Here is a 22,971-nt window from a genome sequence, read left to right as displayed (position 1 = left end):
CCCCCCCCCCCCCAAGCTACAGAAACTGAGTTTGTCCTCATTTATTTAGATTGTATGTTCCAAATGAACAATTAGACAGTGTTTGTACCTCCACACAATTTTTATGGACCTGGAATTGACAAGGTACAGCAGATTCAAAAGTTTTCCCTCCTTGCCATCATCTACCCACCCTGACCTGCAAACAAAAAAAGTCACTTACTCTATTTTGTTTGGTGAATAGTCAATTTTCTTATCTTACAATTTGTAACAAATGAAACAATATCTGAGCTTAGCTTCATATATCCCCACCATTTGTAATTGTTTCAGTAAGTTATCTTTTGTAAGGAGAATTGGCTGTGCTTTTCAGGGTTGAATTGGATTGGCCTTGAGACCGTAATGAAATGGGGTGAATGAACAGGAATATATGCAACTATTAAAGCCATTTTGTTTCAATACTTTAACTTATTTTTGGAAATGAAGTCTTTCATTAACATTCAGATACCTTGCTTAATAAGTTATATGCCTCACCTCTGACAAAAATTAGCAACTGAGTGAAAGTTGAGGCATGTCACATAGGATAGGGTAATTCACAAGGAATAGGAGTCAACAATCTGAGCATATTCCATGTTATTCTAAGTCCTGATTGATGTGTGCCTCGGTCTTATTAATCCACCTTATTTTCCATACCTTGATATTCTTGAGACACTTCGAATATGCTTACCTGATCTTCTGTCGATGTGGTAATGCAGACGTTATGATAGTCAAATAACCACGCAAAGGTGAGAGCGCTAATTCCATCATGTCAAATCTTGACATGAACTTAGAAAAATCTGGTTATTCACGAGGTGTACCTTTAGCTGGGTACAGTGGTTCAAGAAGGCAGCTCGTCATCCATCTTGAGGCCAGTTAAGGATGGATATCAATTACTGGCCTCGCCTGAGACTTCTACGTCCCACACAAAATATTTTTAAAATGCTGCTGTTTTTGTAACAACATTATAGCTGACAAATAGACTTTTTTTGGTATTCTACAAAAGCAAATTCTCCACAAAATAGTGACCGTTTGGACTGCACTCCTGTGTGTAAACCAAAATTTAGCTTAAGTGTGACCAATAGATCTCCCCTTTCAAACCCAGTTTTCCACTATTGAGGGAGAGCACCAGACCAACATGGTGCAAAGCAGTTCAAGTGATGATGGAAATTGAAGCTTGCGTGCTGCTGAAGTGTCTTTTCTGGGACATTCAAAGCAAATGACTCTGTGATAATACTTGTAAGTGCAGAGCACGCTGTCATTTGCTTAGCAATTCAAGTGAAACAAAGTGGTGTGACACAATTTTTGTCTGTGGGCTGCACTGAATGCATATTGCACAAAGTCTGTTTCTTTAAGGTGAAATTTGACTTCCTGTTCCTATTCTGGAAAGGAAAGAGACTCTCCAGACTAATATTTGGAACAATTGATGTGTTTAATCTCCCAGTTTTGACTTCGGACATACACGCAAGGTTATGACTGGAAGCTGACCTGAAATGAATTCCCGATTACAACTTCAAACATTTTTCAGCTTCAAAAACTTCAACATACATTGTTCATAATAGGTTTATTAATCTACACTTTGGGAATATGATATCATTCTAAAATGTTGCCTTGTTAGGAGCTATCATTTTAAAAAATGAAAAACCCAGATGTTGGCAATGTTACTGCATTTTATTTGATGCCATCTGCTGCCTAGTTAGATCCATTATTTTTCTTACCTTTACAGGCTTCTCAGAAAACTGGATATTACTGTCTTAGAACATAGAACATTACAGCGCAGTACAGGCCCTTCAGCCCTCGATGTTGCGCCGACCTGTGAAACCAATCTGAAGCCCATCTAACCTAAACTATTCCATTATCATCCATATGTTTATCCAATGACCATTTAAATGCCCTTAAAGTGGGCGAGTCTACTATTTTTGCAGGCAGGGCATTCCACGCCCTTACTACTCTCTGAGTAAAGAACCTACCTCTGACGTCTGTCCTATATCTATCAGCCCTCGATTTAAAGCTATGTCCCCTCGTGCTAGCCATCACCATCCGAGGAAAAAGGCTCCCACTATCCACCCTATCTAATCCTCTGATCATCTTGTATGTCTCTATTAAGTCACCTCTTAACCTTCTTCTCTCTAACGAAAACAGCCTCGAGTCCCTCAGCCTTTCCTCATAAGACCTTCCCTCCATACCAGGCAACATCCTGGTAAATCTCCTCTGCACCCTTTCCAACGCTTCCACATCCTTCCTATAATGCGGTGACCAGAACTGTACGCAATACTCCAAATGAGGCCGCACCGGAGTTTTGTACAGCTGCAACATGACCTCATGGCTCTGAAACTCAATCCCTCTACCAATAAAACCTAACATACTGTACGCCTTCTTAACAACACTATCAACCTGGGTGGCAACTTTCAGTGATCTATGCACATGGACACAGAGATCTTTCTGCTCATCCACACTACCAAGAATCTTACCATTAGCCCAGTACTCTGTATTCCTGTTACTCCTTCCAAAGTGAATCACCTCACACTTTTCCGCATTAAACTCCATTTGCCACCTCTCAGCCCAGCTCTGCAGCTTATCTATGTCCCTCTGTAACCTGCAACATCCTTCCGCACTATCCACAACTCCACCGACTTTGGTGTCATCCGCAAATTTACTAACCCATCCTTCTACGCCCTCATCCAGGTCATTTATAAAAATGACAAACAGCAGTGGCCCCAAAACAGATCCTTGAGGTACACCACTAGTAACTGAACTCCAGGATGAACATTTCCCATCAACCACCACCCTCTGTCTTCTTACAGCTAGCCAATTTCTGATCCAAACCACTAAATCCCCCTCAATCCCATGCCTCCGTATTTTCTGCAATAGCCTACCATGGGGAACCTTATCAAATGCTTTACTGAAATCCAAATACACCACATCAACCGCTTTACCCTCATCCACCTGTTTGGTCACCTTCTCGAAGAACTCAATAAGGTTTGTGAGGCACGACCTACCCTTCACAAAACCGTGTGGACTATCCCTAATCAAATTATTCCTTTCTAGATGATTATAAATCCTATCTCTTATAATCCTTTCCAACACTTTACCCACAACCGAAGTAAGGCTCACTGGTCTATAATTACCAGGGTTGTCTACTCCCCTTCTTGAACAAGGGGACAACATTTGCTAGTCTCCAGTCTTCTGGCACTATTCCTGAAGACAATGACGACATAAAGATCAAAGCCAAAGGCTCTGCAATCTCCTCTCTAGCTTCCCAGAGAATCCTAGGATAAATCCCATCCGGCCCAGGGGACTTATCTATTTTCACACCTTCCAGAATTGCTAACACCTCCTCCTTATGAACCTCAATCCCGTCTAGTCTAATAGACTGTATCTCAGTATTCTCCTCAACTACATTGTCTTTTTCCTGTGTGAATACTGACGAAAAATATTCATTTAGCACCTCTCCTATCTCTTCGGACTCCACGCACAACTTCCCACTACTGTCCTTGACCGGCCCTAATCTTACTCTAGTCATTCTTTTATTCCTGACATACCTATAGAAAGCTTTAGCGTTTTCCTTGATCCTACCTGCTAAAGACTTCTCATGTCCCCTCCTGGCTCTTCTTAGCTCTCTTTAGGTCCTTCCTGGCTAACTTGTAACTCTCAAGCGCCCTTACTGAGCCTTCACGCCTCATCTCTACATAAGCCTCCTTCTTCCTCTTGACAAGAGATTCAACTTCTTTAGTAAACCACGGTTCCCTCGCTCGACCACTTCCTCCCTGCCTGACAGGTACCTACTTCTCGAGGACACGCAGTCGCTGTTCCTTGAACAAGCTCCACATTTCAATTGTGCCCAGCCCCTGCAGTTTCCTTCTCCATCCTATGCATCCTAAATCTTGCCTCATCGCCTCATAATTGCCTTTCCCCCAGCTATAACTCTTGCCCTGCGTTATATACCGATCCCTTTCCATCGCTAAAGTAAACGTAACCGAATTGTGGTCACTATCACCAAAGTGCTCACCTACCTCCAAATCTAACACCTGGCCTGGTTCATTACCCAGTACCAAATCCAATGTGGCCTCGCCTCTTGTTGGCCTCTCTACATACTGTGTCAGGAAACCCTCCTGCACACATTGGACAAAAACTGACCCATCTGAAGTACTTGAACGATAGCATTTCCAGTCAATATTTGGAAAGTTAAAGTCCCCCATAACAACTACCCTGTTACTTTCGCTCCTATCCAGAATCATCTTTGCAATCTTTTCCTCTACATCTCTGGAACTTTTCGGAGGCCTATAGAAAACTCCCAACAGGGTGACCTCTCCTTTCCTGGTTCTAACCTCAGCCCATACTACCTCAGTAGACGAGTTGTCATCAAATGTCCTTTCTGCCACCGTAATACTGTCCTTTGACTAACAATGCCACACCTCCCCCTCTTTTACCACCTTCCCTGATCTTACTGAAACATCTAAACCCCGGAACCTGCAACAACCATTCCTGTCCCTGCTCTATCCGTGTCTCCGAAATGGCCACAACATCGAAGTCCCAGGTACCAACCCATGCTGCAAGTTCACCCACCTTATTCCGGATGCTCCTGGCATTGAAGTAGACACACTTCAAACCACCTTCCTGCCTGCCGGTACACTCCTGCGACCTTGAAACCTTATTTATGACCTCACTACTCTCAACCTCCTGTACACTTATCCTTTGAATGTTATTTGTCTATAAATTATTCTTGGAAAATCATCTTTACCTATCAAATTCCTCACATTTTTAATGGTCCTTTCCAAGTAACAAAATTGGCACTCCCTTTTCTGTAATCTTAAAATGCTGTTAAATATTTATCCTCATTCTCGTAGGGTTTCTAAGCTGCCAATTTTTGTTTAAACAACCAGCACTATTACCTCTTTCCTGGCTGCTACAGTAAATACCTGGTTTCTACTGAGTACATTCCAGGAGTTGCTTAGGGACTAAGTACATGAGAAGCACAGATATTTTTCATTTCCCACCCATACTCCACTGAGTCATCCATTGCAGTTAATGGTTGCTTTGCTGTGTGATCAGCTCTTTCAACTAAAATTGGTATTTTTAATAATCTTGTCCATGTTGAAAGCCATTTAGGATTTCATAACTTGTTATTCAGGCTTAGTTCCAATTTTCTGTTGGAAAAACAATGCTCCAGTGGCTTTGATTTAAAATTCTTTTGTGCCCAGTACCCCTTCATAGTAATGAAGGATAAAATATGGTGTTGAGTTCCAAATCTACCATCCATAGTGGATTACAACTGCGACAGGTCCAGAGAATGCAAAGACCTCTGTCAGAGTTTTGATAACATTTATTTGACGATTTGGAATCTTGAATTAACTATGCCGCACTAACAGCAAAGGTAACATTCACTTGACTGTTTCCTCTACCCTCTGTCCAGGGTACTTAGTGTTTTACATGTAATTTCCTTTGGGTCTTTTGAACAATCTGCCCCTCTCACTGATAATATTTAAGCTTGACTGTATTGCTTCTGGCCAAGTCAACAACTTGAGTTTTGAACTGACTGTTTTCTACAACTTGTCCAGTCTTCAAATTTATTTTTCCATCAGCAATAAGCGGCAAGAAACAAAAAATTATTTTTATGCCTTTTATAGCCACTGTCCTGAAGCACTGCAGCTTTAGAAGACATTTGTTAGGCCACACTTGGAGTATTGTGTTTAATTCTGGCCACCACATTACAGGAAGGAAGTGGAGGCTTTGGAGAGGGTGCAGAAGAGGTTTACTAGAATGCTGCCTGAATTAGAGGGTATGAACTATAAGAAGAGACTAGAAAAACTCTGGTTGTTTTCTGTGGAGTGGCAGACAATGAGGGGAGACTTGATAGAAGTCTATAAAACTATGGGATCCATAGATAGGGTTGATGGTCTGAATCTTTTTCCCCAGACTTCAAATGTCTAAAATTAGGAGCATGCATTTAAGGTGAGAGCTGGAAAGTTCAAAGGAGGTTTGAGGGGGCAAGTTTTTTTACATAGGGTGATGAGAGTGTGGAACGCACTGCCAGCGGTGGTTGTCGAGACAGATACAATAGGGGTGTTTAAGAGACTTTCAGATAAGCACGTGAATATGCAAGGAATGAAGGGATATGGACCAAGGGCAGGCAGAAGTGATTAGTTTAATTTGGTATCATGTTCGGCATAACATCGTGGGCCAAAGGGCCTGTTCCTGTGCTGTACAGTTCTATGATCTATGTTCACTGCTTTTCTGGTACTAGACTGTAGCAGAGAGCTGTAAATTCCATGACGATAGGCGGCAAATATTCCAACCAACATGAAATCTTCCTGTGTAGTTCAAGGTAGACATTGAGTTAATGATAGCATGTAGTAAATTATTATTCTTTTATGGTTTTAACAGTTGTATGTATTTAGATGTGCTGAAAGAGATGAGAGGAAAGACTGCTTTGGTCATTGACTTCTCATTATGGAGGAATCTCTGATTTTCATAATGTCCAGTTGACAAAAGGGCAATACCTTTTTTAAAAAAGAAAACAGACACGAGTACCTATAGTGAAATATATCCTGAGGACAAGTATCTGTATATGAAGAATTTAATGAGAAACTGTGGATTTAGGAGGAGAAGAACTTGGTTTTCCAAATGTTGGGGATTCCATTGCAGATATGGTAGAGTGTGGCAGTTTTGTGCGTTGATTTCAAGAAGTTTTCAGAAGGTTTTTGACAAAGTTTCACATGAAAGACTTCTAATTTGGAAAAGCCACAAGAATCCACAATAAATTGAGCAAATAAAAACTATAGATCGGAAATTATGAACGATAAGCATGTAATGGAGTTTAAATAGGCACACAATTCAGAAGGGACCAGAAATTAGTGGTAGACACTATGTGCAGACCATATGGTAAATTAATTTTAAGAAGTGAATAAAGTGCTAGGATGTTTATCAGCATAATTGCTGAAAGTCTTTTAATACTAAGACCTGAACCAGGAGTATTATGTTTGATTTTGGCTACTACATTTACAAAGAGAGAATATCTCAATCAAGCACCAACCATTGCCAAATTGATGAAACAGAGGACTCTGAAAATGCATTGGAAAAGGAGCTTGGAAACCAGAGGTGTGGCAAGAAGCATTAACCAAGCATTTTCATGCAGCTTGTCTAGGATGATGAGGTGTACAAGAACTTTCTAAATTTGTACCAAAACTAAAGGCTTCAAGGAGTTGGGCTTTTCTAAAATTGTCTTGGAATGTTATTTTTTGGTTAAGAACTCTTGTTGTTTTCACTTTTAGTCCCTACCACAGCTGCCAGCACACCGGATGCTGTTGACAAGTACCTTGAAACACCTGGCGATGAGAATGAGCATGCTTATTTCCAGAAGGCAAAGGAGAGGTTGGAAGCCAAGCATAGAGAGCGTATGTCAAAGGTTGGTTTATTTTGTCTTGTCCTGTTCTGTTTCAATTTTTTCATCTGTAGTTTGGATTAATAACAGTTTTACCGGTCCTGTACCATATCATTTCATCTGTCTCAACGTTGTTGCCGCTGATCTTATTACCAATGTACTGTTCAACCTGAAGCAAATAAATCACAATACTAGTCCAATTTGCTTATGTGATTGTAATTGAAGCCACTTCTCTGGGATTTTTCTTTCTATTTTCAGAAATATAAATTATGTACTGGGGTTTTAATGTACTAATCTGTCTTTAGATAATGCGAGAATGGGAAGAAGCTGAGCGTCAAGCAAAAAATCTGCCAAAAGCTGACAAAAAGGCAGTCATTCAGGTAAAGTGATGTTTTAGGGAGTTTAAGTATTGATTCTTTGTTTTCATTCCGAGTACAGCGTTGTGTTTTTAGCATCATTGCTGTTTTGGAAAGGGAAGGAAATGCATGACCAGTTTTAGTACTTCACATCATTAAAATTTATTCTGCATCTCTGTGTTCCAGCTTTTTACATTGGCATAGCAGTGTTATTCCTTTGTACGCTAGAACTTGTCTGAACTGTTAACATAAATCACTGTATGCAGTTTACAAACATCCTCGCTTTAATTAAAAATTGGAAGTTAATACCAACTATTTTAATGGGGAAAAATTTTTGATCCTTAAGCGTTTCCAAGAGATGGTGGAATCACTAGAGCAGGAAGCAGCAAGTGAAAGACAGCAGTTGGTAGAGACCCACATGGCAAGGGTGGAGGCCATGCTAAATGATAGACGCCGTATTGCATTGGAAAATTACCTTGCTGCACTCCAGGCTGATCCACCCCGGGTAAGTGCAAGGCTTGATCAAATATTTAAAAATTGCCCATTTAGAATTGGCACATTGCTTAGTAGAAACAATACAGGGCATTGTTAATTCACATTAAAGTTTAGCTCATAATTTGTGTTTCACTTTGGAGTTTTTTATACCAAAAAAAGTGTAACTTTATGCTACAAATGCATTTTTTGTTGACATGAGCTATCTTATTTTCTCTTAGACGGTTTGCTGTGTTTAAGATACTGTTGCTATTGAGTTGCATGTTCACAGATCTGTGGGCTACTCCCTGTAGTTTGCTGTTCTCTTGGCCTGATTCCAATTGTCCTGTGAGAAGGTTGCCAAACAGAGTCTAGGCGTTCTGCCCAAAGGAAGAAGGAGGTCCAGTTACCTTGGGCTTTGTTCATTGGTTTCCTATTTGGCAATGCATAGTGTCATTTCTCGATGCTACAGATAAGGTCTCCTGCTCATTCATCCAATTAAAGATACTAAGGTACTTGTGGAATAGGGTAGGAATCAGTCCTTTTTTAGTTTTTTCAAAAGGTAACTTTACTTTATTCCTGCTTAGTTTTTACATTGTTTCAGAAATTCAATGCCTGAGTTCTCTCACAGCTGCCAGTGGCTCATTGGACCAGTATGTCTGTCCCTTGGGCAAAGGATAGAATTTGCATGCTCAACAATGTGAAATGTGCATTCCTGAAGCTTTGACCTGCTTTCGAACAAGGGATGGCAAGAGTGAAATAGATCTTCACCAGCTATGTGCCTGGTAAACTAATTGATGTAGGGCGCTGAAGTTTAAGAAGCTTTCTGAAATCTACTTCATGTTCTAAATTAATATACAGTAAAATATCTGGATTAAGCAGAATTATGATTTTATTGATAAGTTTCAAATATGCAAGGAATTATACAAATCAGTGGGATTTTTAGCTTTAATTCATATTCAAACAGCAATGGTACCAAAATAATTTGGTTGTTTCTTTCTAGCCCCGACATGTCCTCAATGCACTCAAGAAGTATATTCGTGCTGAACAGAAGGACAGACAGCACACACTGAAACATTTTGAGCATGTCCGCATGGTTGACCCCAAGAAGGCAGCTCAGATCAAATCACAAGTAAGATCGTGATCAAAATGAACACTGCTCACATTGCGCCTCCATTTCACATTCTGTTTTTGATCGAATTCAAGTTCAAACTGGAATGGAGACATTTGTGCCCGAGTTAATTTCTCAATTTTTAGAGCCAAAAGCAGTTACTGCCACAGGATATGACAATCTAACCAGACTGTAATTACAAAGATTGATTCAGTTAACATTTTAAATCTTTATTGAAATATAGTTTGCTCTTTTGAATCCCTTCATCTTATCCCTATATCTGTTCAATCTGCTGAAAACCTTGTGCTATGAAAAAGATCATGTACTGAGCCCCACCATCTCCTCTACCTCCCGCAGTTCTCTTGTTTGTGAAATCAGGGATGGTGACGTCTGCACTGGAACAGCGACTTGAGGCATATCAATACCTGACTCTATGCAAGTTCGCGAAAAGGCTTAATAATTCATCATAACATGAACATAAAGTTGCAGTGAACTTTGGATTTTCTGTCTGTACTTTGAGACATCTTGGCAAAACACACTTCCATAAGTTAGCAGCAAGCCTTGAAAATGTGTCATTTCTTGTTTTTTTACAAGGTTTTGCCTCTTTATGTCAGCAATAATTATTAAACCTATTAGAATAAATCCTGGCAACTTCTGGGTGTTTCAGAAGCATAGACAGTGAAAGGGCTCAATGAGAATATGAAGGTAGGAAAGAGTAAGACCGTGGAAGGTTTTGAAAACAAGGATCAGCATTTTTAAAAATAGAGATATTGCTTGACAGGAGGCCAGTGTAGATCAATAAGCACAGGAACTTGGTGCAAGTAATAACAGACTGGGTAGCTTTAGGGCCGCAGGTAATTGCGGAGATGAAACTGTAAAGGTGTTTGAAAACAAGGATGAGCATTTTTAAAATCAAGACTCTGCTTAACCAGAAGCCTGGATAAATCAGCCAGAGCAGAAAGAGATGACTGAATGGGACTGGTTGCAAGTTAGGACACAAGCAGCAGAGTTTTACATGGCATAAGAATAAAACAAAGAACTTCAGTTGCTGGAAATATGTAACAGAAACAAAAATTGACGGAGAGAAACTCAGCAGATCTGGAAGTATCTATGGAGAGAAAGTAGAGGTAACACTTCGAGCCCAGTGACCCTTCAGAATAAGTTTTTTAAATTACCAAGGAAGGAATCTCTGTGTCAGCACAGGGGGTATGCAGCTAGTTTGTAAACATTTGTAAACATAAGGAAATTACAAGTGCTTTTGTCGGTTTCCCAGTAGCAGCAGTCCATACTAATGAGAGCAAATATCTCCAAGCATCCACAATGTATAGGTTTACTTAAAATTTGCGTCTTTTGCCTTTTTTTCAGGTAATGACTCATTTACGTGTAATTGATGAGCGTATGAACCAGAGCCTGTCTCTGCTTTACAAGGTTCCTTCAGTTGCAGAAGAGATCCAGGACGAAGTTGGTATGTCCCTATAAATATGTTCGTTTTTGTATTTATTGTTCTTTTTAACCATGCCACAAGTAAGGCCAAAGGGACATAGGAGTAGGCCATTTGGACCTCCAATCTGGTAGGTAAAGCCCCATTTTATATTTAATTGACCCTGAAACCTTGCGCTATAGAGAGAAAAGCCGATCTAAAATGCTCACTGTAGTGATTGGAATGACGTCAGCCAGGTGTACCTCATAAAATGAGTTCCCTGATTGGGGCTGTTAATCTTGTCCAATCTGGCTGACAGATATAAACAAGGGTGTCAGAAGTTCTGTTTATTCTGAGAGCTGGCTGTGGATCAGTGTCAAGGACTTTCCAGTGTAAATAAAGGGTGATGTACCGACAAGATACCGGCCTCTCTGGAGTTATTTCAGTGGTGATGAGAGCAAATCATGTTCCTGATTAAGTTCGCTGGCAGTAGTTGTCTTTAAGTTGGGGTAAGCGTTTCTAGCATCATGCCATTATTAAGAATCTTGACCTGTTCCATCCTGCTGTTGAAGATTGGGCTCAGTATGCAGAAAGAACGTGTTATATTTTTCCAGACAAATGACATTGGGGCAGATGAAAAGTAACGAGTAATTCTCCTGATAGCTTGTGGACTCGCAGTTTTTTTAGTTATTCCAAGCCTAACTTTCCCTGAGGCACCAGATACTAAAACCATTCAAGAGATGATAGATTTAGTTAAGGAGTATTATGCCCCACACCACCTCAAATTCTGAGACACTATTGTTTTTTCTCAGCAATTCAAAAGCCAAGGGAATCTGAATCAGGATTTTTGGCTAGGTTAAGATGACTGGCAGAGGAATGTGAATTTGGTTTAATCCTTAATGCAATGCTGAGAGACCGATTTGTACGTGGGATTAATGATGTAACCATACAAAAGCTCCTACTAGCTGAACCTAACTGGACTTCAAACAGGCACTACAACTGACTTTTTATATGCTCTACTTGCTGCATTTTCCAATGATGAGTTAAAGGATATTCTGTCAGAGGTGGATACTCCCACCAGTCCAGCTGAGCTTGGGGAATACCACTTGTGAAGGAAATTGCACAGCCTCAGCCAGGACTTATCCCAAACAGAGGAACTCTCGGTCAGCCCACAGCAAAACCCCAAAACAAAGCCAAGTCTCGGCCAAATGCTTAAAATTTTCTTCAGGATCTAGGCCAGTAAGCCATTGTATTTGCTGCTGGTATGAGGACTTCAGACAGCGAAAGAGACCCACTAGATCTAAATTGTCCATCCCTAGATGCCCTTCAGAAGTTAATGGGAGCTACCTCTTGGACTGCTGCAGTCCATATTCTGTAGGTTGACCCCAAATAGCCTTAGGGAGAGAATTCCATGATTTTGACCCAGTGACATTGAAGCAATGGTGATATATATTTCCAAGTCAGGATGGTGAGTGACATGGAGGGGAACTTGCAGGTAGTGGTGTTCCCATATATCTGCTGCTCTTGTCCTTCGAGATGGAAGTGTTGGTGGGTTTAGTGAATTTCTGCAGTGTATCTTGTGGATTGTACACACCGCTGTTACTGAGCATCGGTGGTGGAGGAACCACAAATGCTTGTGGATGTGGTGCCAGTCAAGTGGACTACTTCTTCTAGATGGTGTCAAGCTTCTTGAGACTTGTTGAGCTGCACTTATCGAGGCAAGTGGGGAGCATTGTGTCACACTCCTGACTTGTGCCTTGTAGATGACAACTAGGGGCAGGCAAGAAATGCTGGCTGGCCAGCCGGCCAGCGATGACTGCAACCCATAAGTGAATCGAGAAAAAGTGTGGCAGGACGGCGGAGCTTGGATCCAATCCGTTGGTTGTAGAATCACTTTGTCTGTTGTCACTTGCTGCTTATTCAGTTTGGCATGCAAGTAGTCCTGTTTTGTACATTCATCAGGTTCGCATCTTATTTATAGGTATTCCTGGTGGTGCTTCTGATGCCCAGTTACACTCTTCATTGAACCTTCATTTATTCTCAGAATGTGAAGTTGCTGACTGCTTTGCATTCTGTGTTGAATTTGCAAAGCTTATTTTCTGGCTTAAAATTTTGAAAGATCTGCTAATAATTGTGTTTGTGACTTAGTGATTTTTTTATTCATTCATGCATGTGGGCATCATTGGTTAGACCGGTATTTATTGCCCATCCTTAATTGATCAGAGGGCATTACTGTGGGTCTGGAGTCACACATAGGCCAGACCTGGTAAGGATGGCATATTTCCTTCCCTAGAGGACATTAGTGAATCAGATGGGTTTTCCTAGACAATTAGCAAGGATTTCATAGCCATCAGTAGGCTATTATTTCCAGATTTTAATTGAATTCAAGTTCCACCATCTGATATGGCAGAATTCAAACCTGTGTGCCCAGAACAATACCTGGGTCTTTGGATTAATAGTCTAACGATAATACCACGAGGCCATCTCCTATCCCTGAAACTGACTAATTGTTAGCTGGGGAAATAACACTGTCTCTATTTACCTACGGCAGAAATGTTAAAATAAAAATCTGCCTTTAATTTAGAGTACTGCAGTCTGATGAAGAAGCTTGATAGTAATTTCTATTGAGTTAGATTTCCCTTTTGATACTGCAGTATATTATTTCTGTACTTCGTGTGTCATTTCAGAAAAAAATGCACTCCATTTACAATCGAAAGAACAAACTTTAAGGTTACTTTTTATTAATTTAACATGTTAAATAGAGTTCTGCTAGAATGCATTCTTAAAGGGAAAAAAAACAGCTTTCGAATGGCGGAGAACTTTAATCATTGATATTATAGGTAGTTCTATCACGTTTTGCAAGTCATTAGGTTTTTGGAGATCTGTCAAACCTAAATTCAGATCAATTCAACATTTCTCTACCTGGCAAAAATCTCCTTTTAAGTCAAATGTTTTTAAGGATGTTAGAGTTTTTTTGAAAAAAAACACTAGTTCAGCCTCAACTGGAGAAATGTGCTTAATTCTGAGTGTTGAATGCTAAGAAAGATGTAAAGGTTTTCGAGAGGATGAAACATTTACAAGAATTGCTATAGACAAGGGATTTGATTTATGTAAATAGCTTGCAAAAGCTGTGATGTTCTCCTTGACAGGAAATTTGATAGAATTAGTAAAAGTCATGATTGATTTGGAAAGTGTAGATAAGGAAAACCTTCACATTGGTGTAAGGAATGAGAACAAGACGGCGCAGATTTAAGGTAATCGGCAAACAAAGCAATGGTTACCTGAGGAAACTCCTTTTCTCACAGCAAACAGTTAGCCATGCACAGTTTTCAGAGCCTATGGGGAAAAGGTACGGAAGTGGAGCTAAGCAAATTGCTCCTTTGGAGAGACAGCACAGCAAACCAAATGACATTCTTCTGTCCTTTGATCTAAAGAATGGGTTTCCACATAGGAAATAAATGCCTGTCTCTCTCTTTTCCTTTGTACTATCCTCATCCCCCAAAAAATCTTTGTACGTTTCTGTTCATTCTATGGAGCATTCATTAAGTGTCCTGTGCAAAAATATAATGGAAGTCTTTTGTACTTCCAAATAAAATTACTTACACTTTGTTTACAATATTGTAAACAGAGAATTATAATAATTTAACAACTGAGGATTGGGATAAAAACTTTGAGAATCTAGGTTGCATTGAGTGATCTTTCAATTAATAGAAAGGATGTAATGCTGCCACCCTGCTGTTGCCCCTTCACATTCAAACCGATAATGTTTGGAATAAAAACCAAAAGAACTGCGGATGCTGTAAATCAGGAACAAAAACAAAGTTGCTGGAAAAGCTTAGCAAGTCTGGCAGCATCTGTGAAGGGAAAAAACAGAGTTAACGTTTCAGGTCCAGTTCTGAGGAACAGTCACCAGACCCGAAGCGTTAACTCTGTTTTTTCCCTTCACAGATGCTGCCAGTCCTGCTGAGCTTTTCCAGCAACTTTGTTTTTGTTGTGATAATGTTTGGACACTTGGTATTTAGAATTTGTTTGAATGGAACTTGAGTTGTACATGACCGTTCTAATATTACATTTCATTACCTGTGCACCATTCCAAAAAATTTGACTCAAGCATTGTGTTAACACAGATGAACTGCTGCAGAAGGAGCAAAGCTACATTGATGACTTGGTAGCAAACTCTGTCAGTGACACGCGAATTAGTTATGGAAACGATGCACTGGTCCCATCTCTCTCTGAGACGAAAACAACAATAGAACTTCTACCAGATGACGGAGAGTTTAATCTTGATGACTTTCAACCTCTGCATCCATTTGAGGTTGACTCCATCCCTGCTAACACAGAGAATGAAGGTAACAGTGGAACGGGGAAGATTTGAAAAGTGGAGAACAAATGGGCAGAATAAGTACAATACATAGCATCTCAGCTAACATATGGAATTATTTAATATTGAGCCCTGCTGAGGGTAAGGACAGCTTGTAATTGAAATGTTTTCCATTTAAAAAATTACATTTGCCATCAATGGAAATGAAAATTTGGTATCTTAATTAAACAACTGAATAATGGAGAGGACAGTTATTTTTTTGTCAATCACTCTGCTCACCTCCTACAAACTGGGCAGAAGCAAACTAAAATTTTGTGCTAATGGAAAATTACAAAGCCCTTTTAGAAAAATATAATGTATAATACACATCATCTAATTATAAAAAATCTCATCATGCAAAGGATTATCTGAGCATGAAAGATGTTTTCAAAAAGTTGATTCATTTTATTTAAAGAAACATTTTCTCAATAACCTGCAGCAAGCGCCATCTTTTCTATTAGCAACCCCAAATCTATTTTTCACATTTTCTTGTCCTCCTTCACGCACGCTTACACATCCACGTGAATGTGCACTCTTCCCGTGTTAGAACTGCTTTGATCAACACCTTGATGGACAGCATTTTTCAAACCTATAAGCCCTTCCACCTAGAAGGGCCAGGGACAGAAAATGTATAAGACCATCACGACCTGCGTGTGCCTCGCAAGCCACAGACCATCCTGATATGGAACTATATCATTGTTCACTCACTGTTGCTGGCTGAAAATCTTAGAAATCCTTTCCAAGCAGCATTGTGAGTGTACTTAACCCATATAACTGCCCTTGAATCATTGCAGCCTAGGGATGGGCAACAGATGCTGTCTTAGCTAGAGCCTACAAAACAAATTCAATAGAGTTGGCATAATTTCAAAATTTGCAGGTGGTGCAAAACATAGAAGTATTGTGAACTGTGAAGAGGATAGTGATAGATTTCAAGGGAATGTAGAAGGCTATTGAATGGACAGTGTTATGATGCCATCTGATGTTATTAATGAATAAGTCACATCCCAGACAGAAATTTGGTTTGATAAATCATGTTTTAATTTGTTTAATTTTAACAACGTGGTCTCTTGCTGAAACATAAGCATAAAATGCTGCAGATTTTGCTATAACCATAAAACAAAAGTTTATTAACACAAAAAAAACATAGAACAAGCAATACCGTCTGCTTATAACTTGAAATGTTTCTAAATACAATAAAACTATTGTCCCATTAGCCTGAAAACACTCCTTCGTAAGTTAGAAAGAAACAATAGTTTTACTATAGGACTGATTCATTTGCATGAAACTCATACCAGAGTCCCTGAATCTTAACAACTTAATAGGTTTAAGTCACTTGAGACTTCAACTTTTAGACTGGAACAGAGGATAGCTTCTTCTTGGAGCTATCATGCACCTGAACTTCAACGTTCTCAGCTTTAAGTAACTGCAACAGGGTTTTAACCCAAAACTTCTGGTCTAGAGCTAATACTAATTGTTTATTCTAAGGCAGTCTAGTTCACTGCATTCTTCTCAAGAGCACTGGGAGTACAATTATTTATTCTGAGGATTTCACGGGATTGCCCAAAATACAAAGTGAAATTGAAACCAAAAGTCTTGCTCTCCAAGCTATGGATGTTTCCCTTAAGTTTAAAACAAGTTCCAGAAGTCCCTAGCAAACCTAGAGGCCGCTTTATTTACCTGCTGAGTCGCAAACCAATCTACGATAAACTTGCAAATCCATTTGTGGTGCCTAAATCTAAAGCCATGCCACAAAAACTAAAAACAATCACAATGGAAACAGAACTAAGCACAAATTACTTATTAACTTCAGACACACAAAAAAGCCATAGAATGCCAACTCAAAAACATATATATATATTCCTATATAAAGACCCACAATCTTGACCTCTACCAAAAAAGAATGAAAATCTACTGGTTCAGCTTCATCCACAGTGTTGTGTCCAGTTCTGGGCACCATTATTTATGAACACTGTGGAGACGATACAGAAGAGTTATAAAATTTTTCCAGACTTGAAAAATGTCAGTTACATGGATAGCTTGAGAGGAAAGATGTGTTTAAAATCATGAGAGGTTTCTCTCGATGGGAGTATGTTCTTCCACTAGTGAAAAGGTTAAGAAACAGAGGATATCATTTTAAGATGAGTGGCTAAAAGAAACAACTTCTTTATGCAGTGAGTGATGAGGATCTGAAATTCATTGTCTGAGTGCATGGTGGGGAAGATTCACCCATGGCTTTAAAAGAGGATTCAATTATTTATCTGAAGGGAAATTCATTTTGTAGAAAGAACAGGAGAGTGAGACCATCTGAGTTCTTGCAGAGAGCCAGTAGAGGACATGATGGGCTGAATGGCTTCTTGATTCTATGTTGCAATCCCAATCTTTCCAATTTATTAGGAAGAGAGTGCTCAAAATATATTAAAAGATTCTGCAAGATGAAAATCTACCCTACCTAAGTCCACATGGTGCAGATTCTCCCATAGTCCTGTAGGTAGGAGATTCCAGGATTTGTCATCAACGGCAATGAAGTAATAGCAATTATATTTCCAAATCAGAAGTGTGAAAGAGACTTGGTGGTGAATTTACAGACTGCGGTGTTTCAAAGTGTCTGCTGTCCTAGTCTTTTTAAGCAATGGTGGTCATGAATTTAGAAAGTGCTTTGAAGAAACCATAGCAAGTTGCTGCAGTGCATCCTGACAGACACTGCATCCATGTGGTGGCCCATCAGTGACAGATGGGGTACCATGTTAGAGTTGCACCCAACTAAGCAAGTGGAAACATTTACCATATTGTCAGACTTCCAACTTGCGCATAGTGAAATGGCGTTCAGGAGTTACTCATTACAGAAGGCCCAGGCTTCAGTGTGCTTTTGTGTCCACCGTATTTGTTTGGCTAGGACAAGCCTGTACAAAGCCAAGTCAAGTCAAAGAGGCCTCGGCGAATCCTAAAACACTATCTCCCACAGAAATATTTCATGATCTAGAGAGCGATAAAAATGGAAGGAATTGTAGAAAATACTCTCATTGAAGCGAAATTCAATTTTTTTTATTGAATATAATGCTTTTCCTTCCCTCACTGATTATGCAGTTCTCTTTTATCTGTTAGCTAAACTGAAATGGTGTTCTGGTTTGCAAGATATATTTGGTTAAAATAATTGAATAGATCTAATCTACCTGTGTCCCTCACAGCAACAACCAAAGTGAAAGGAAGAGACACAGTTAGGGGGAGAAGGAACTTACAGCAAAAAGAAACTTAAAACTTGAATCTAATCACTGTTATTAGTGAGATGAGTAAAATGAAGTTCTGATAATTTTATAATTGTCTGCCGAATAGTTCATCTTTTATAATTCCCAGCATGTTCAGTTATATATGCTGCCCCTAAGTGAAATTAAGAAAATTTTACGAGGGGCGGGGGAAAGAAATTGAAAGCCAAATGGGAAACCAGTACAATGACTGGGACCCTAGCCCCTCACCTATGAACCCTGGGAGCAAGCACAATCAAGACAGATAGGGTGGAAGTCCCCCTGTCTGTTCATTAGTGAATTGATTTTACCACCAGATTCCTAGAAATCTGGGCCCATAGACTGCCTCCAGTCTGCCTCTGATTGATGCATTCATTCAGACAACAGATGACTGATGACGAAGTGGAAACAGTGCCTCACTCGTGCAGTAAAACCCGATAACATTAGGGATGGAGTACATTATGGCAACAGATTAGGAGGAGTTTTCCTGATTGGGCTGATGCCTAATGCTGAAATAAGACCATAAGAAAGAGGAACAGAAGTAGGCCTGCTTTGCCATTCAGTAGGATCATGGCTGCTCCTCACATCCACTTTCCTACCCTTTCCCCATAACCCTTGATACCTCAACTGATCAAGAATCTGTCTATCTCAGCCTTAAATATATGTTAGGACTCTTGCCCCACTGCTGTTTGTCGCAAGGGGTTCCAAAGGCACTCCACCTTCTGAGAGAAGAAATTCCTCCCCATCTCAGTCTTAAATTGATGCCCCTTAATTCTGAGTTTATGCCCTCTGGTCCTAGACTCTCCCATGAGGGGAAACTTTCAACATTTACACTGTCAAACCCCTTAAGATCCCGATATGTTTCAATGGCATCACCTCTCATTCTTCTAAATGTCAGTGAGTAGAGTCTTAGCCTGTTTAGCCTTAACTCATAAGACAGTCTGTCCATACCAGTGATCAACCTAGTGAAACTTCTCTGAACTGCCCTGAATGAAATAATATCTTTTCCTTAAAAAAGGGGACCAAAACTGCTCTCAATACTCCAGAATACCAGTACCATGCATGGATATAGTGATTGATATGGATAGAGCTTTATTCCATGGCAATGTCCTTTATCTTAACATCAATAACGATAATTTAGTTAAAATGAAGTTTGTTCTCACTTCCATTGTCTAAAGTGGGAACGTAGGTGAGCCTTTGCCAAAGTCACTTGGTAGAGGTTTTTAAGCAACAGTCAGTGAAATCTAGGTTTCATAGCCTTCGATCTACTTTGTACTTCACACTATGTTGCAAACTAGATCAGAGGAGATATCTTTGCCTGAGTTTGCATCCAAACAGATTTCTTTAACTTTTTTTAAGCAAGAATCTTGTCTCGCCTTGCTCATAGTAGATTCAAATGCAGTGCCTTTTCATCCTTCCGCCAGCTCATCTGAATGTTTTGCACTTGTCCTGATGAGCCAGCTTCCCACTCCCACTTGAACAGATTGTTCAACAATAATTCAGTCCCGCGGTATGAAAGGATTGGCAGCTGGCCTTGTTAATGGAAAGTGATTGTGTGATGCCATGCCAACACCCTACAATCACTTGGGAGGCCTACCAAATGTTGATACTGTTAGCTGGATTCGTAACAGATTTCTATTTTATAACAAACATAATTCAACTCAGAATGAGCTTTAAAAATGAATTTGTCTGGCTCCGTTTCAATGAAATTTTAAGTTGTGAAAGCAGGTAAAAGATCATTTTCATGGAGACTGGATTTCTTGTCAGATCTGAGACATTCAGACAGCGCAGAATTTTTCATATATAATAAGAAGTGATAAGTGTATGTTTGTTAATGTACTAATTACAGGATGTGGGTGGTTTGCACATGCTCACAGATATTGTACACTGTGTCCTGTCTCTTCTCAGATGTCTTTCTGAGACCCTATATCAAAATTAGATAGTTTACTTCAACCTTTTTGGTTACTTAGACTTTACTGAGATCAAAATTCTGCAAAGAGTGACTTTGAAAATTAATTTTTAAAGTTTAGCAACATTGCCAGTGTGTTATAAAGCAAGCAAAGTAATTTGTTCTTGGTTAGGTATGCAGTCAAATTCAACCTAGATCTTTGTGCCCTACCTTCTGTTCTATTTATTTTTGTTTTGCCACCCCCACCCTCTGACCCTCAAAATCTACTCCATTTTTGTCTTTCATAAATAGACTCAGTTTTTATGTCTGCACTAGTTTTGAATTTAGTTCTGTATTCCACACTTCTCCCCAAACTCTAAAAATTAGTTATCTTCAACTAAATGTCCAATTGCCTTTTAAAAGTCCCTCTGCAATCAGATTCCAATGCATTTCCATTGCAGCAGCTTTAATTTACAGTCTATCAAATGGGACTTCACTGGCTTATTTTTTAGTCCCTTGCTTTTATGCACTAATCTAAAAATCCCATTTCTGGGCATGTTTGCTTTGGATACCATTTCCACTTATAAAATTTCACTGTTTTAAACAAAGGAACAAATACCAACTGACTTTTTTTTTTAACATGGGTGCAAGTTTCTAGTTTCAAGTGTGTGATTATGGTATTGGCCATTGGATTTTGCAGAAGTAGGGCATGGAGAAAGAGTGGTTTTATTAGACGATAATACGGAAAGTTAATGTTCCAGTTTGCTGGTGTCATCAAGGCTAGCTATTTATTTGCATTGCTGGCAATTATCCTGTGTGGCTGATGCAGGGGCCTACACAAGCTGCTTATGCTCCCTTTAGTTGCTTTTAATTTTATTTCCCTCACCACTTGCTGATTTTTACTTACTCTTTTGTTTCTACTTCTCAATGTATGTGCCCAGTTGAACCAGTTGATGCGCGGCCAGCACCAGACAGAGGACTAACCACTCGACCAGGTATTCATTTGCTTGGCTTTTGCTGAATGCTGATTTTAATATGGTTCAAAATAATACCTTTTGTTTTAGTTTTACTCTTATATTGCATCCCCTGTTTTAATTTGCACAAATATAATGCCCAATGAGGGAGATCGAAAGAAACAAAGTTAACTCTTGGACAGAACGTTTCATATTTTGCAGAGGATCATATGAGGCATGTTTTGTGGAAATTGACCATTTCTTCTCTAATTCTCTCTTACTCCCGTTCTCCTTCCCCCCCCTCCTCATTGCTTATCCTTTATTTCCTTTCCCTTTTTCTCTGTGTTCCTTCCTCACCGCACCCTACATTTTTACAAGAGTTTGCTGCATAGAAAAGCATTTTTTTGTTGATACTTTATGGGGATTGGAGAGTATGAGAGCAGGGAGACAGCAGAGCATTCATTTATTTTCTTCTCGTCTGAAGGCACAGTGTTGCGAAACTCCAGCTGCAACAACAATACCCCTGCCCCAAGGTCTTACCAAGTGCAATTCTTGTTTGAATCCAGAGTGAGTTTTCCCTTACTCATTCTCGGCATTTATATCTCCCCCTTCCCCTTGTTAGGATCCCTGATTACAAGCTAAATTGACAAATATTTTCCTCATCCTTGCCCTGGAATGCAATCTCAACCATAGCGTTCCTACAATTCTGTTAGCTGAGACTAATTAACTTGGTTCAGAGGGTGGTCTTGAACATCGTATTTGGGAGGGTGCACATTCTCATCGTCAAGTTAAGAAAGTTCTCAATGGTTTTGTATATACACAGGCTCTGGACTCACTGGCATTAAGACAGAGGAGATAGCTGAAGTAAAGATGGAGACTGAATTCCGGCAAGATTCTGGTTATGAAGTCCATCATCAGAAGCTGGTGAGTGCTTTTGTATACCATAGACAGTGAAAAACTATTTGGAAGGTATTTCTAACATTGTGGCTGCAGATTTGGAAAATGGGGCTGTTACCAGTCATGCCATTTTAATTGATGAGTGCTATATCAAAATTAAGTCAGTTAATGATGTTTCAGATTGACAGAAATGTACTGTAACCATCGGCTCAGGAATGTGATCAAATCTGCATTATGTTCCAAGATGAGGACAAGTGTAAAATACTCAAAAAGCTCGACACAATTTGTGGCAAAATGGTTTGCTTGATTAGTACACCGCCAGTCGCCTTCTCATACAAATGTATTGATTAGGAGTGAGAGTAGGTAATTGGGCCCCTCAAGTCTTCTCCAACATTCCATGAGGTTATGACTGATCTAATATGGTCACAACTCAACAACCCATCCTAGCCCTCATAACCTTTGACTCCCTTAATGGTCAAGAATCTATCTACCTCCGCCTTAAAAGTATTCAATGGCCCTCCTTTGATTGCTGTCTGACAGTGTGTTCCAAAGTCCTGAACCTATCTGAAGGAAGTCCTCCTCAACACTGTCCTGAAAGGGTGATTGCACTATGGCTGCTGTATGTATGATATGCAGTTTGCAAAGCAACAAGTCAAGACAGCTTCACTGGCACATTCCTGTATTGCAATGTCCTTTACTGAGACGGAAGCATCACTAAATCTCTCACTATCCTGATTTAATCATCTCTTGACATTTCTTCCCCATTAGATCAAGAAGCTGAGCGTAATGTATCCATGATAACAAGGTGTAGAGCTGGATGAACACAGCAGGCCAAGCAGCATCAGAGGAGCAGGAAGGCTGACGTTTCGGGCCTAGACCCTTCTTC

The 22,971-nt window shown here is 39.8% G+C and overlaps 1 protein-coding gene across 2 annotated transcripts in view; it reads left to right on the top strand.

Annotated features, from left to right (window-relative positions):
* The window catches only part of appa (amyloid beta (A4) precursor protein a), a 90,021-nt gene that overhangs the window by 58,165 nt on the left and 8,885 nt on the right, over positions 1 to 22,971 (top strand). The window contains exons 7-14 of one of the 2 annotated variants that reach the window (XM_048602949.1): positions 7,281 to 7,414; positions 7,696 to 7,770; positions 8,093 to 8,251; positions 9,221 to 9,349; positions 10,694 to 10,793; positions 14,876 to 15,097; positions 21,177 to 21,230; positions 22,012 to 22,112. In XM_048602949.1, the coding sequence (XP_048458906.1) occupies positions 7,281 to 7,414; positions 7,696 to 7,770; positions 8,093 to 8,251; positions 9,221 to 9,349; positions 10,694 to 10,793; positions 14,876 to 15,097; positions 21,177 to 21,230; positions 22,012 to 22,112 (974 nt within the window). The remainder of the gene's footprint in view (positions 1 to 7,280; positions 7,415 to 7,695; positions 7,771 to 8,092; positions 8,252 to 9,220; positions 9,350 to 10,693; positions 10,794 to 14,875; positions 15,098 to 21,176; positions 21,231 to 22,011; positions 22,113 to 22,971) is intronic. The other variant, XM_048602950.1, reaches the window with a different exon arrangement.

Source organism: Rhincodon typus, chromosome 11, assembly GCF_021869965.1.
Source record: "Rhincodon typus isolate 14 chromosome 11, sRhiTyp1.1, whole genome shotgun sequence".
In the NCBI taxonomy this organism is placed as follows: domain Eukaryota; kingdom Metazoa; phylum Chordata; class Chondrichthyes; order Orectolobiformes; family Rhincodontidae; genus Rhincodon; species Rhincodon typus.
This window is presented reverse-complemented; position numbering and strand designations above follow the sequence as displayed.